General features: G+C 48.3%; 2 protein-coding genes across 3 annotated transcripts in view; both read right to left on the bottom strand.

Annotated features, from left to right (window-relative positions):
* LOC134466152 (octapeptide-repeat protein T2-like) overlaps positions 1–15000 on the bottom strand; it is a gene marked incomplete at its 3' end in the record, with an annotated part of 55599 nt that overhangs the window by 11547 nt on the left and 29052 nt on the right. The gene's annotated exons all lie outside the window — the stretch shown is intronic.
* On the bottom strand, positions 6858–13765 carry LOC134465891 (uncharacterized). 2 transcript variants are annotated; one of them, XM_063219780.1, is made up of 2 exons: positions 10151–13765; positions 6858–9952 (listed from the first exon to the last, which is right to left on the bottom strand). In XM_063219780.1, exons 1-2 carry the CDS (start codon positions 13230–13232, stop codon positions 8307–8309), a joined length of 4728 nt encoding a protein of 1575 aa, XP_063075850.1. In that variant the 5' UTR covers positions 13233–13765; the 3' UTR covers positions 6858–8306. The 2 variants fall into 2 exon arrangements, with proteins under 2 accessions (XP_063075850.1, XP_063075849.1); XM_063219779.1 differs by having other exon boundaries at positions 6858–13765.

Genomic DNA, 15000 nt, shown 5'->3' on the forward strand with positions numbered 1-15000 from the left:
AATAATGGCATAACAGCCCTACTCAGGTGAGGCCAGGCACTGATTAGCAGATTGGTTTAGATGGGGCTGCTTGTTGCAAGAGTGTTACAAGTTCTTAAAATGTTTCAGCCATTCACACTTTCATCACTATCAAAATGCATGTGCTACTCACACTTTGCTGCATCAAGCACTTTTTAAGTATTGTAGTTTCCTTAGAAATTGTTTCATCATGCTTGATAGTATCAGATAATCTTTAACCAGTCAGAATGACTTCAGTTCTTCAGGTGGTATTGAAGTTTGATTGTGATCACGGACAAGTGGAGGATGAATGGGTTTCAATGGTGCTGTTATTTTCAAGAGATGCACCGGATCCGGTTCTGGTTCCGGATCCGTCAGGATAATAGAGTTTTTCACAGGATCCGGATCCGGCAGGATCTTAAGCAGTGGATCCGGTATCCGGCATGTTACCTAAAAATCAGGGTCTGGTGCATGTCTAGTCTAGGCTTTTCAGTCTTTCACAACCCCAATCACTGCATGGAGTGAAATCCCTTTGGAAGCGGCTATTGCAGGCAGTGTGGCAATAAGCCAATGAGTCTAAAAAATAGTTTGCGCCAATGTAATAAAAAGGGCCCACGTGTGCGAGTAGACTATATGTGATGCGATCTGGGAAAACCCTTCACATGGTGGGATTTTACATTTTTGAGATATCGTTACCATTTGAAAGTCAATGTCAAGCTCTTTCCAAAGGTGTTTTCGTTATTTTCATATCTTGTCTCTATCAAATGTTATACTTACCCAAAGTCAACTTAGTCGTTCAGAGGAATTCTGAGAAAAAACACTCTAAAGGTTGAGTATGGAGTTTGTGACCAGAGGAGGTATTGCAACTATGCAAGGCAATTGTGGCCACAGTGAGTATTGCAACTATGCAAGGCGATTGTGGCCAGAGAAGGTATTGCAACTATGCAAGGCACTTGTGGCCAGAGTAGGTATTGCAACTTAGGAAAATGTGAGGTTGAGTATGGAGGATTGTGGCCAGAGTAGGTATTGCAGCTATTTTTTCTTTGATTTATTTACGTAATGTGTTTAGTTTTGAGTTTGAGTCAAAGAAACAACTAAGGAAACAAACAAAAAACATCCTTGTTTCAACACAGCATGGATAGCACATTATTATGGATAATAATTATGACCATATTAGTAATTATTATTATTAATATTATAGATATTGGGATACTCTGTTTAATTGAGCCATTCTAAGTACTTGGGACACTCTAATCCCCAATGGAGACATTATCATAGTTAGCTTTTCATTCAGTGCTTGATTATTATTATCATCTTTCGTACATTAGTTTGTAAGACCAATTGTAATCCACATCAATACAATATAATGTTCCTAGACTTTCGCTGTGCAAGAATTGTTTTCTTAGGCCTACTTTGAAAAAAATGCAGGGTATTAGCTCATACTTTCTCAAATCACTACCTAGAATTTGGATCACTCCAGGAGAGAGGTACTGCTGAGAAGCAGTGCAGCGTGCTGATATGATGCTCCGGATGCCTCACTGATGGTGGGAGATACGGGCAGGACAGTTTTTTGGTCAAGGTACCTCTTAAAGATTAGTCTCCTCCTTCTGTATTGTCTCTAGTGGAATTTTGCTCTCATCCATGTCCATAGCACAGCCCCACCCCCAAACCATCACCACAACTGAGGTAGCTCATCATAGAAGGCGACTCCGCCCCCAGTCCCTCACCGTAACTGGATTACTTAGAGTAAGGGATACTGGCAATGGAGTGATTTCCAACCATACAAATTTTCCAATTGCTTCAGGTCTAATATGTACCTTGATGTTGGCAAAACAAAATTAATCATAAATAAGTAAATTTGACAGAATTTGAGATCAGACTTTGGAATGACCTTATATCCAAGTGAAGGGGCATTAGGTTTAACTACTGCTCCTTGTAACATTGATGATTTTCACTACCTAGAGAATTAAGTCTCAGAAGCAATAGGCTACCTGAATGAAAGCAACATTTAAAGATTTCATTAATCTCATTTATTTATCTTCAGTAAATTTGGAATCCAATGGCACTACTTCTGAGGACAACAAAACACTGGAAAAAAAGCAAGAGTAGGCCTAGCACATTGCACTTGGTTTTGATATTCATTGATTATTATTTTTTTTTTTTAATTATTATTATTATTATTATAGTAAATAACAGAAGGCCACTCATCAAACACTACCTACCACATGCCTGTTAATTTAAAATCGGTTAAACGAATGTAGGCTAATTTCATTACTTTTCCTGGGGTCTTTTTTTTCTCTCCCAGAGACCCTCAAACTGCTGGCGAACTGTGGGTCGTCTATAGGCTACATACTGGCCTCTGTGTATAGAATATAATTTCAAATTAAATTGTCTATTGATTCGTCATGTAGGCCTATAGTCATGTAGCCTATTCGTAATTTACTGCCCAACTTTTGCCATTTTAAAATAGGTTCCTAAAGCATTCCACCAGGTAAAGAAACGAATGACGTGTATTGGACCTGCCATTTTATTGTTTAGGGTATGAAGCGAAAATATCAGCAAAATGTGTCAAAAATGCAAAAATGGGAACCATCAGTGTCTCGGAAAAGTGCAATGAGCTCTCTGCTCGGGAGGTAAAACTTGGTTTTGCGCGATTCCATAACACCAGCTGCACGCAAAATAAACGAACATAGGCTATAGCCTACATGCCTCGGAATAGGCTACTTGTAGTAGGCTACAGTACGGTGAAGACCGCTTTATTTGTTTACCCTCTGTAGCAGGCAGCACAGTCATAACAGAAGAGAAAATGTTTTCTCCGCGCTTATCTTTTTCACTATCTCGCGCGTCGCTTGAAAGGACTTAGGTGATTTGAAAGACTGGGGTGAAAGTCACCGGTGCATCTCAGTTTGACTTTGAAATGTGATTGTTGAAGATGTGTTAACTGAACCCATTAGTTAGGCGAGACATAGATGCATAGATATATTATTTTTCAACATCTGAGTTGATCCAGTGACGCTTCTACAGTGTTACGGAGCCAGTTATGACAGTTATGATTCACAGCCAATGACAAAGTGTGTATACCAGCGCGGCAAAAGAATGAATGTTTTCGCTATGCGCTGCCTCGGAATAGTAGCCTACAAGAGCACTTTTGACCCTCTGCAGCAGGCAGCACAAAAAATAGAGAGGAGAAACTTTTTTCTTCACGCTCTTCACTGTCCGGTGCGTCGCGGGAAAGGACTGACATGAGGTTAAACGTCACCGAGTAGGCTATCTCAGATTGACTCTGGAAACGGACTGCTGAAGACGTGTGAACTGAACAAATTCATTTGGCACGGTTCTAAATAAAAGCATTTTAATCTTCCACATCTGAAATGATCCGATGAGGCTTCTTTAAATTACAGAAACCTAACAAGCCCTGTCTTGACCACATCTACATCTTTCAATTCAGCACCGTTTATTATGACAACAAGGACACAGCGCAGTAAATTAAACTTTTCGTTATAGATAAATCACACGGGCGCTTTACTTTTAGATTTGCATGTGAGCTATCCAATACAAAATGAAATCTACATTCCAGTGCCGTTTAGTAGTCTAATCGCAGTTGTAGTGATAAACTGCAAGAGGCACATGAGACTGAGTTGAAATGCACAGGGCTCGACGACCTCTCCGATCCACGGAGAGGTGTCGCCTACTGTTTCTTTGTATTTATTGTTCCTTCTTTCTTTATACCTATTAGGCCTACTTAAGAAAACTCTGCTTCATCGAGACAGAAGGCATTCTTAACTGCTCAGATGCGCTGACAATGAGTGAATACACATGTGTAAATTCTGAGCCTTCACGTCTACAAACTCGTGTAGTCACAACGTTGGCTGCGCAGGCAGACTGCTCACGGGTGCCTCACCTCTCACCCCACATCGGGCCGTTTCAATCTTCATTTTAACACATTAAAACAGCAATTTCAGACAAAATATTTTCAGAGATGATAGACAAGATGTTAAACAACAATAATTTAATGAAAAACCGATTTCAGGAAAACATTGCTTCTCTACCTATTTTCGCTCTTTCCTGAGAAACGCGATCTCCGACGGGTTTTCCCAGATCGCATCACATATGTTTCAACCCTTTTGTAGGATCCGGTATCCGGTTCCGGATCCGGCAAGGATCTTAAGCAGTGGATCTGGTATCCGGCAGGATCCTAAAAATCAGGATCCGGTGCATCTCTAGTTTTTTCCACAACGGCGAATACTGCTATTGTGCAGTACTTACTGTTTATGCTCAATATGTGACTCAAAGTAATATTTTCACAGTAGTTGTCTGTTTTTTCGAAAAACAGTAGAATGCTGTTGCAGAATTGCCGTAAATAAACAGCTATTTGTTACAGTGTATTGTATTGAACCGAGAACACACAAAGTCATACTGTGTCGCGATGCAAGAAGGCAGTATCGTGATACGCCCTTTCGAAGTTCTGTTACCCTTCAGTCCAGAAAACAACAACATGTTATGATGTGATCGTGCATCCAAGCTTCAAAGCAATATCATTATTACAGCTCTATTTTATAACAAAAAATATGTAACCCCTTAGCGTAGACCGTAGAGCCTCAGTTATAACCTCATTGTGACCAAAATGATAATGACTTGTAGATAATCTGGACCCTGAGTCTGTTGAATAAAGTTATAATTAATCGGTTACTTAAGACTCACTCTCTGCATTGTCACAGCAATGATGTTATGATGTAGTTGAGCATTTTCAGCTAAGAGTGAATAGACCCCTTTGCGGGCCCATCTGCAGTAAGAGACTACAAACCGAAAGGATTCCCCTTCTGAATTAATGTAATCATTTTCCCACATTTACCCCCGTATGTTTTTTTTCATTGTATGCTGGAGTTGTTTCTCATTACCGAGAGGACAATGGAGAGGCGCTTATGTTGAAGGGTAACCACTACGAGGCGTTTAAGGTTTAGGGTAAGCACTAAGAGGCGTTTAAGGTTTAGGGTAAAACTGCACATGTGGTTCAGCTTGGCAGAGTGGACCAGTGGTGTGCTGTACTCGGATTACACCTGGATTCAGCCATATTACCCTGGAAAATAAATAAACAAATAAACAAACCAATAAATAAACAAATAAATAATTAAGTAAGTACAATAAACGCAGGAAGGCAGGCAGGCCCTGGAGTGAAGTGTTGCTGAGCCAATCGAATGCTTTTAAAGCCATTTACAGGTAATCGAATGCACCTCTGCCAAAAGGATAATAATGAGAGCCCTCCCGCTCTGTGTGTGTGTGTGTGTGTGTGTGTGTGTGTGTGTGTGTGTGTGTGTGTGTGTGTGTGTGTGTGTGTGTGTGTGTGTGTGTGTGTGCGCGCATGCGTGTGTGTATGTGTGCGTCTGTGTGTGTGTGTGTGTGTGTGTGTGTGTGTCCGTCATGATGTGACTTCAAGCCATCTTCACACTGTTTGTCTTTCGCATCATCAGTTCGCGTTCCCCACCCAATTGAAAGCTTTTACTCTTACTTAATCAGGCACAAAGAGTACCCACGGGGGTGGCCAATGGCCTCCTGTGTGTGTGTGTGTGTATTTGTGTGTGTTTAGAGATGTAAAGTGGTTTCCTGTTTAATGAACTCTGCAAAGCTGTTGGAGGAATTTCGAACCCTGCCAGCATTCTCTCCTCTCCTCTCTGCTCCTGTCCTCTCCTCTCCTCTCCTCTCCTCTCATCTCTCCTCTCCCTCCCCTCTCCTCTCCACTCCCCTCTCCTCTCCTCTCCTCTCCTCTCTCCCCCTCTCTCTCCTCTCCTATCCTCTCCTCTCCTCTCTCCTATGTCTCTCCTCTCCTCTCCTCTCCTCTCCTCTCCTCTCCTCTCCTCTCCTCTCATCTCCTCTCTTCAACTCTCTTTGTGCCACTGGTGAGGAGAAAATAAATACAGTGAAAAAACCTTGAAACAATTTTGTTCACCTCGTCATCTGATCACCATTCTTTCTCCCCATGTACTAGAGGATTGGGCCACTGGGTACGAGGCTACATGGTGATATTGTTTACAACTCCATCGTAACAAGAGCAATGTTCCAAATGTCACCAACTGCTATTGGTAAACACAAGCTTTAAAAGCCGACAGGTGCAATAAGTTATCTTACACTCCATCTCCACTCATCTGGACTCATTCACTGTGGCTTGTAGTTTTGTACTTGTCATGTTCTGGAATGGGTTTGTTCCAGAACCTGTTTGTCCTGTGTTCTGAGGCTCCGCTCTGGTGACTCTGATGGTCATTGTGTATCACTACTATATGGCTCAAGCACAAGCTTTAAACCAGTGTTACCAAATGGAAAATGCTGAACTATTGTACCAAAACCTTTTTTTGGAAGGGGATTATCGGGATACAAATTCAATCATTATTTCTGTGGAACCAGTTTGGAATGCCGACGGTATCTAAAGGATAATGCTGTAGGAACCATGCGCATTACCCACAGAAATTTAAATAATCACAACCTCGGCTTTCCAAACGAGCATTCTAGACGCGGCTAACTTAGTCGCACGCTTCACGCAATGCGTCTATCTTGCTGACAAGATTCTGGTGCAGTTGACATGGTTTCTACACCTTTACACACAGTGATAGGTTTAAAAAAGTACCCTATACCATAACGGCAGATAAGCGGGATAACAGCCTTCGAGGGTCATCTGCGGCCTGTTGGGTAGAGAGTTGGTCTGGGCACCTCACATCTTGGGATTAGAAGGTCACAGGTTCAAATCCCATTCTTGTTGGAAGGATGCTATGAACCCTCATCCTCGACTTGAGTGCCCTTGAGCAAGGCACCCGATCCCACATCGCTGCAGGGTCAAGACTCTGGCTGATGTAACTACAGCTGTCGGGTCGATGTGTGTAACAACGCCACAGGTTGGACCTCTCAAAAACACAGACACCAAGCAGGATAACGTTTTAGAAGTTTATTTACAGAAGTACGGGGAGATGCACAAGCAACTCAAAGCAGTTCAATAAGGCAGCAGACAGACGCAGGTGACAAGCTCTCCCCCCCAAAGGCCCAGAGATACAGAGTTGCACACTGACTACAGCACTCAAAGCAGAGAGAACCCGAAAGCAAATCAAACGAACACAAAAGGCAAAAATAATCACACAAGGAAAATAAACGTAAATCACTCCTGGGCATAAACACTGCACACTTGAGATGCCCACACAGGATAACACATCAGAACGTGGTACAATGTTTCAAGGCACAGCACTACACGATATTCCACTACAAAAATAAATCCAACACAAAATCCAAACACAAAAGTAAAACGCGATTGAGTCTCTCCGTCCTTGGGACTGCACTCACTGTGCACCATAAAGGAGCCTAATCAGGCAAAGTTGACCCGGGCGTAAATAGAGGGAAGTTTTGCTTACCCACGAACGCTGCGCCACCTCGAGCGCAGTGATCTCCCGTACCCAAGTCCAAGGAAAAATAAGTTGGTCGGCGGATCGCCCCTCGCCGACCAAAAGAAAACAAAAACAAAACAACAAAACAAAATCCCCCCCTTGAGTTCCACGACGTCCCAGTGCAGTTCAGTGAACAGTCCCGTCCTCAGTCACAGGTAGGCTACGGCAGGTAAACCCAGGACCCCGACAGTCCACTTCCTGGTTCCAGTCACTCCGACTCCCAGGCGCAGCAGACTCCCTGGCAAGCAGTAAAGAGAACCCCAAATCAGCGCAGAGCTAAACTCCCATTGACCCACACACACACAGTATATCAGGCCAGGCAATGGGTACTTTCCTTTGGCTGGCGTGTAACACGCATATCATGATTTCCGCATCATCCTCTCCGATCTCCCTCTGCTCCGGCGCGCTGCTCCATCACGCGTCCAGCCGCAGTCGATCGCCTTCAACAAGAACAGAGCTTTCAGGGCATAGCCAGCCCAGCATTGGCCCAGTCACACAAACTCAATAAATGGCGAAATCACTTTCCTTTAGTTGGCGTGACCACACGCATATCAATACAACACGCCAGCCGCCGGTCCTGCTCTGCTCAGCTGATCGCCGCGATGACGTCATGGGGGTTCCCTCCGGCCTCTCGATCCTGCCGCATTCACCCTATAAAAAAAGGAATTCCCTTTCCCTCCTGGCCAATCAGCCACCGCCCCGTAGTCCAGTCCCATCACCTAATTTGCTGTCCATTAGTCCATGATAAGTGACAGCTGTAAGTTCACCATCAGCCCACAAATAACAGTGTCCCACACCAATCATACAGTACATGCATGCACACGATTCAATAACCAATCCCACCACATGACATTCCCCCCCACCTAATCGATGGTCGTCCCGACCACGCTAATGGTACCTCGTAGGCCTAACACCTAAATTTGACCTTTGTGACCTGCGGGGGGCTGCAACTTGCTCAGCCAACTGGTCAGCTAAATCCCCCCCCGATTCCTCTGGGACACCCGCCTGCTCTACCTCGACCTGGACCAAAGACGGCCCAGGCTGGCTCGGGGGAGCCACTACGCTGACTGGCCACCACCCCATCCCTGCACCCCCCATAGCCCCCCTTACCATCTCACCTGCGCCTCCATGAGTCTCACCTTCTTCTCTCCAGGCGCTTGGTTGGACACGAAGATGATTCCGATGGATGGTCCGGGTGGGCCCGTTCTGGCCCTCGGGTCTTATGGTGTACACTGGCCGGTCTGGTGAGACTTGGGTCAGCACCACATAGGGTTGTGTCCCCCAGTGGTACCCAAGCTTTCCTCTTGTCCGTCGCCGGAAATCCCGGACCAAGACGCGTTCCCCCGGTAACAAAGGCAGGGCCCTTTTCCCCCGGTTACGACGTTCTTGATCCTGTTGCTGCTGTTGTTGAGCCCCCTCCCTCACCATCTGGTATGCCGACTTCAGCCGTGCCTGGTGGTGCTTCACCCATTCCAGCGGTTGGGCCCTCTGCTCAGGCCAGTCTATCCCCATCATTTGGTCAATGGGCAGACGGGCATGCCTGCCAAAAACCACAAAGAAGGGAGCCAATCCCGTGGTACTGTGGGGTGTGTTATTGTATGCGTGCACCAACTCTTGCAAATGCTCGCTCCAACGGCTTTGTTCGGCCGGTGGTAAAGTGTTGAGTAGTTTCAAGATGGTCTGATTCATGCGCTCACATGCGCCATTGCCCTGGGGGCGATACGGTGTAGTTCTCACCTTCCGGCACCCATACAGGGTGCACAACTGTTGAGTCAATTCCGCCTCAAAGGCCGGCCCCTGGTCTGTCAGGATTCTTTCCGGGCACCCGAATGATCGGAAGACCGTGGACCACAACACCTTGGCTGTGGTTGGTGCAGTCTGATCTCTTGTCGGCACTGCAAAGGCAAACCGGGAGAATAAATCCACCATCACCAGGATATATGGGTACCGGTCACCAGGGCGGCCCAGAGATAAATAGTCCAAAGCTAGCGTCTCCCAGGGGTAACTGCTATCTATGGAGCACATTGGTGCCTGGGGGCCTTCAGCAGCACTATTGAGGCCGCACTGATGGCAGTTCCGCCCCCACTCCCGATTGTCCCTACTCATGCCATTCCAAAACAGTCTCTCCTGTAGTGCCTCGAGTAATCGCCTGCCCTTTGCATGCCCCAAGGACTCATGGTAGAGCGTCCACACCCGCTTCCTCTCCAGCATGGGCACCACAACAGCGAGCGTTCCTCTCAATGCTCCGCTGGCCGGACTCTTGCGCATCAGCACCCCCTCCTGGACTCGGAGTTGCGCCCACTCACCCAACAGCTGCCGACCCGGTGGCTGGAGGGACAGACGTTCTGCGGTCGTTGGCTCGTGCCCCTGCTGCACCCAGCGTCGTATACGGACGAGGTCGTGGTCAGCTCCCTGACATTCAGTCCAGGTGCCATTGCCGGGGCCATTGGGGAGAGGTGCTGGCGCCTCTACCCGCCCCGACCGCAGTGCCTCCTGGAGCCTGGAGAGGCCGTCGGCATTCTGGTGCTCGGAACCTGGTTTGTGCGACAAGGAAAAGTCAAAGTTAGCCAACTGTGCAGCCCAACGCTGCTCCACGGCACCCAGCTTGGCGGTGCGCAAGTGGAGCAGCGGTCGGTGATCAGTGTAGATGTGAAACTTGGCCCCCCACAAGTAGTCCTTGAACTTTTCAGTCACTGCCCATTTCAGGGCAAGAAGTTCCAGCTTAAACGCACTATAATTTTGGTCGTTCTTTTCTGCATCATGGAGGCCACGGCTTGCGTAGGCGATCACCCGCTCTTGGCCGTCCTGCAGCTGGGCCAGCACTGCTCCCAGACCATGCAGGCTGGCATCTGTGTAGAGTCGGAAGGGCAGGGTAAAGTCTGCATAGGCTAGTATTGGGGCACTCAGGAGGGCTTGCTTTAAGATGGCAAAAGCTTTCTCACACTCCGTGGTCCAATCAATGGCCTTGGTCTTCTTCCCACCCGTTCCCCTCAACAGCGCATGTAATGGAGCAGCTTTCTGTGCAAAAGCGGGGATAAACCTCCGATAATACCCCACAAACCCGAGGAAGGATCGCACCTCCCGTACCGTCGTTGGGGTTGGCCACTGCTGTACAGCTTGAGTTTTGTCCGGGTCTGTGGCCACACCCCCCCTCCCAACGACATGGCCCAGGTACTGTACTGACCTCTGGAACAGGTGACACTTGAGGGGCTGCAGCTTCAGGCCGTGCTCCTGCAACCTTGTGAAGACCTGCTCCAGGTGGTCTAGATGGGAATCAAAGTCAGGTGAGTACAAGATCACGTCGTCCAAATAAATAAGCAAGAAATCATGCACCTTTCCCCCAAGGCATCTCTGCATCAATCTTTGAAAAGTTGCAGGAGCATTGCATAGCCCGAACGGCATTCTCTCGAACTGATACAGACCTACTGGGGTGGCAAAGGCGGTCTTCTCCTTATCCGATGGGTGTACCTCAACTTGCCAATACCCACTGGCCAGGTCGAGGGTCGAGTACCACTCTGCTTTCTTGAGGCTGGTCAAGGACTCTTCAACTCGTGGGAGGGGGAAGGCATCCTTGTGAGTTACCTCATTCAATTTGCGGTAGTCCACGCAAAATCTCCACGAGCCATCCTTCTTTTTCACCAGGACTACCGGTGCAGCCCATGGGCTAGAGCTCTCCTTGATGACGCCCCCCTCCAGCATTCCTTGCAGTAGCGTCCTTAATTCGCTGTACAGACTGGGCGGGACAGGGCGATACCGCTGGCGGATGGGAGCTGCATTTCCGGTGGGTATGGTGTGATAGACTGCACTAGTCCGGCCATAGTCTTCCTCACTCTGGGCAAAGATGCCTTGCCACAGTCCCAGCAACTCCTGTAAGCGCTGTCGCTGAGCTGGAGTAAGTCCTTCTACCTGATCCATCAGGCCAGTTAGGTGGTCTGGAAGGGCGCTATCCAGAGGGCGGACATCTACTTCCACCACAGAGTCATCTTCTTGACGAAGTACTAGTTGGTTAGGCACCTGAATCTCCTCCTGGGTCAGCCGCAAGACTCGGGCTAAGGGGCGGCGGGGGGGAAGGTCGACGTGGTAAGGGTGAGGGTTGCACACCCTCAAAAGGACACGCCCATCCTGCACTTGTGTGACCGCCCGGCCCACACACCACTCTTGTGCCCCCTGGTAGCAATCCTCCAGGAGCACGCTTCCTTGACTCGTCTTCGGGGCTTCGGGAACATGCGCCCATATGGCAGTCTCTGTTTGGGGGGCCAGCCGGACTGGATCACTTGTGCGGAGACGGGCTACTCCCAGGCTTGGGCCCCGCTGTTCCTCTGCTTTCACTCGCCGGCAAGCGGCAAACGCCTGCTCCCATGCCACAGTCGCCTCCCTAGGAAGAGTAGATTTGAATAAGGCAATTTGGTGCCCCCCCCTCTGGCGTAGGCCTTCCCAGCAATACTGAATTACATTCATGCCTAGTACTGCATAATTTGGTGGCAAGTAGCGGTCTTCCACCACAATAACCCCCTTCCCTGGGACTCTAATGCCTCCCACTTCAAAATCCAATAGGGCATAGCCTACATAAGGGAGCGCAAGCCCATTGGCTGCTTTAAGGGTTAGCCATGGGACCTCTGCGACGTCTTTCATGCGGACATCGCCAAAGTGACGTTTCAGGAGGCCCTGACTAAACAAGGTTACTTGGGACCCGGTATCAAGGATGCATGGGATGGGCTTACCTTGAACCAGGACCTCAACCTCAGGGCACTCACCCACCAGTGCCGCCTTTGCTGGGCTCTCGACTGGAGCAGGCGTATCCGTGGGGGAAGACACTCTCCGCTGGTCAGCAGACACCCGCGTAGAGCAGTCTCGTAGCATGTGGCCCGCCTGTCCACATCCTAGGCATATGGGTCGGCCTCGGTCATCCCATTGAGGTACTCTAGGCCTTCGCCGTGGGCGTGCACCCATTGAGCCACTACCGCCCCCTGTGTTAGCAGGCTCCGTCTGGCGACCTGCTGCCGCTGCTGGGACCATCCGTTGGGCTTGTAGCTCAGTCAGGAGGGCAGTCTTTAAATCAGTCACTTGGGCCTTTAATTCTTCTGCTAGCTCAGCCCGCAATGCTTGCTTGAGGCTACTGAGGTCTTGCAACGGCTCACTTGAAGGGGGCGGGGGCTGGGGTTTGCTGCTGTATGTGCGTCGTGTGTCCACCTCATTTGTTGCATGGGCCTTCTCCATTTCTTTTTCCATCGCCTTGGCTTCCTTACAGGCGTCGTTGAAGGTGAGGGTCGTTTCTCTGCGCACTCTTCTCTGAAGCTCGGTTTGTATAGGCCCTGGCTGCAGTCCCAGCACCAGCTGTCCCCTCAGCATCTCGTCGTCTGATCCCACCACGGGCTCCTTCTTTCGCCACCTGGAATGAGACTCACGGAGACGCAGTATGAATGGCCCCACCCCCTCTCCTGCTTGTTGCTGACACTTAAAAAATTTTGCCCTGATATGACTAACAGATTTATTGTCCCCATATATTTTTTCTAATGTAGCAAAAATCTTTTCTGCCGTGTCTTTGTCCGTGGCTGGTAATAAGGACACTTCTCTTTTAGCATCCCCCTGCAGGGCACTTAGTATAAAATCAACTTCTTGTGCTGCAGTCAATGTCTGTGCTCTTAGGTAAATCTCCATCTGGCCACGCCATTCCTTTAACAAAGGCCCATTTTTCTCCCCAAATTTCGGCACCCATGGCCCCCCCAAAAACCATGGCACCATCATCATATTATTAATTACAGGGGCTGCTTCCCCACCACTAGCACCTGCGCCAGCCTGTCGTCTCTCTGTCATGGTGGTGTATTTTTAAGAGGTCATGCAGACTACGCCAAAGTTGTCGGGTCGATGTGTGTAACAACGCCACAGGTTGGACCTCTCAAAAACACAGACACCAAGCAGGATAACGTTTTAGAAGTTTATTTACAGAAGTACGGGGAGATGCACAAGCAACTCAAAGCAGTTCAATAAGGCAGCAGACAGACGCAGGTGACAAGCTCTCCCCCCCAAAGGCCCAGAGATACAGAGTTGCACACTGACTACAGCACTCAAAGCAGAGAGAACCCGAAAGCAAATCAAACGAACACAAAAGGCAAAAATAATCACACAAGGAAAATAAACGTAAATCACTCCTGGGCATAAACACTGCACACTTGAGATGCCCACACAGGATAACACATCAGAACGTGGTACAATGTTTCAAGGCACAGCACTACACGATATTCCACTACAAAAATAAATCCAACACAAAATCCAAACACAAAAGTAAAACGCGATTGAGTCTCTCCGTCCTTGGGACTGCACTCACTGTGCACCATAAAGGAGCCTAATCAGGCAAAGTTGAACCGAGCGTAACTAGATGGAAGTTTGGTTTACCCACGAACGCTGCGCCACCTCGAGTGCAGTGATCTCCCGTACCCAAGTCCAAGGAAAAATAAGTTGGTCGGCGGATCGCCCCTCGCCGACCAAAAGAAAACAAAAACAAAACAACAAAACAAAATCCCCCCCTTGAGTTCCACGACGTCCCAGTGCAGTTCAGTGAACAGTCCCGTCCTCAGTCACAGGTAGGCTACGGCAGGTAAACCCAGGACCCCGACAGTCCACTTCCTGGTTCCAGTCACTCCGACTCCCAGGCGCAGCAGACTCCCTGGCAAGCAGTAAAGAGAACCCCAAATCAGCGCAGAGCTAAACTCCCATTGACCCACACACACACAGTATATCAGGCCAGGCAATGGGTACTTTCCTTTGGCTGGCGTGTAACACGCATATCATGATTTCCGCATCATCCTCTCCGATCTCCCTCTGCTCCGGCGCGCTGCTCCATCACGCGTCCAGCCGCAGTCGATCGCCTTCAACAAGAACAGAGCTTTCAGGGCATAGCCAGCCCAGCATTGGCCCAGTCACACAAACTCAATAAATGGCGAAATCACTTTCCTTTAGTTGGCGTGACCACACGCATATCAATACAACACGCCAGCCGCCGGTCCTGCTCTGCTCAGCTGATCGCCGCGATGACGTCATGGGGGTTCCCTCCGGCCTCCCGATCCTGCCGCATTCACCCTATAAAAAAAGGAATTCCCTTTCCCTCCTGGCCAATCAGCCACCGCCCCGTAGTCCAGTCCCATCACCTAATTTGCTGTCCATTAGTCCATGATAAGTGACAGCTGTAAGTTCACCATCAGCCCACAAATAACAGTGTCCCACACCAATCATACAGTACATGCATGCACACGATTCAATAACCAATCCCACCACATGACACAGCCATTCTGGATTAAAGGCATCTGCTAAGTGTAAGCTACGTACGTGTTATGAAATATATTGCAATTATATGATTTGAATGGACAAAGAAAACCAGCACCTAACTCCTTTGCGCAGAGCCTCTTATAACCTTACTGTCACCAAAAATGTAAGGACCAAGTCTTAATCTATTACTTAAGGCTCCTGGCAATGTCATACAGTAGCAGTGGTGTTATGATGTAGTTGAGTCTTTTTAGCAGTGAGTGAATGGACCTGACATGGAATATTGCCCTAACCCTAAAAGACACAGCATGTGTAATAACCT

This window comes from Engraulis encrasicolus, chromosome 16, assembly GCF_034702125.1.
Source record: "Engraulis encrasicolus isolate BLACKSEA-1 chromosome 16, IST_EnEncr_1.0, whole genome shotgun sequence".
Classification (NCBI taxonomy): domain Eukaryota; kingdom Metazoa; phylum Chordata; class Actinopteri; order Clupeiformes; family Engraulidae; genus Engraulis; species Engraulis encrasicolus.

Coding starts and splice junctions, on each gene's coding strand:
- LOC134465891 (XM_063219779.1), bottom strand. CDS start 13,232: ATGACAGAGAGACGACAGGCTGGCGCAGGTGCTAGTGGTGGGGAAGCA.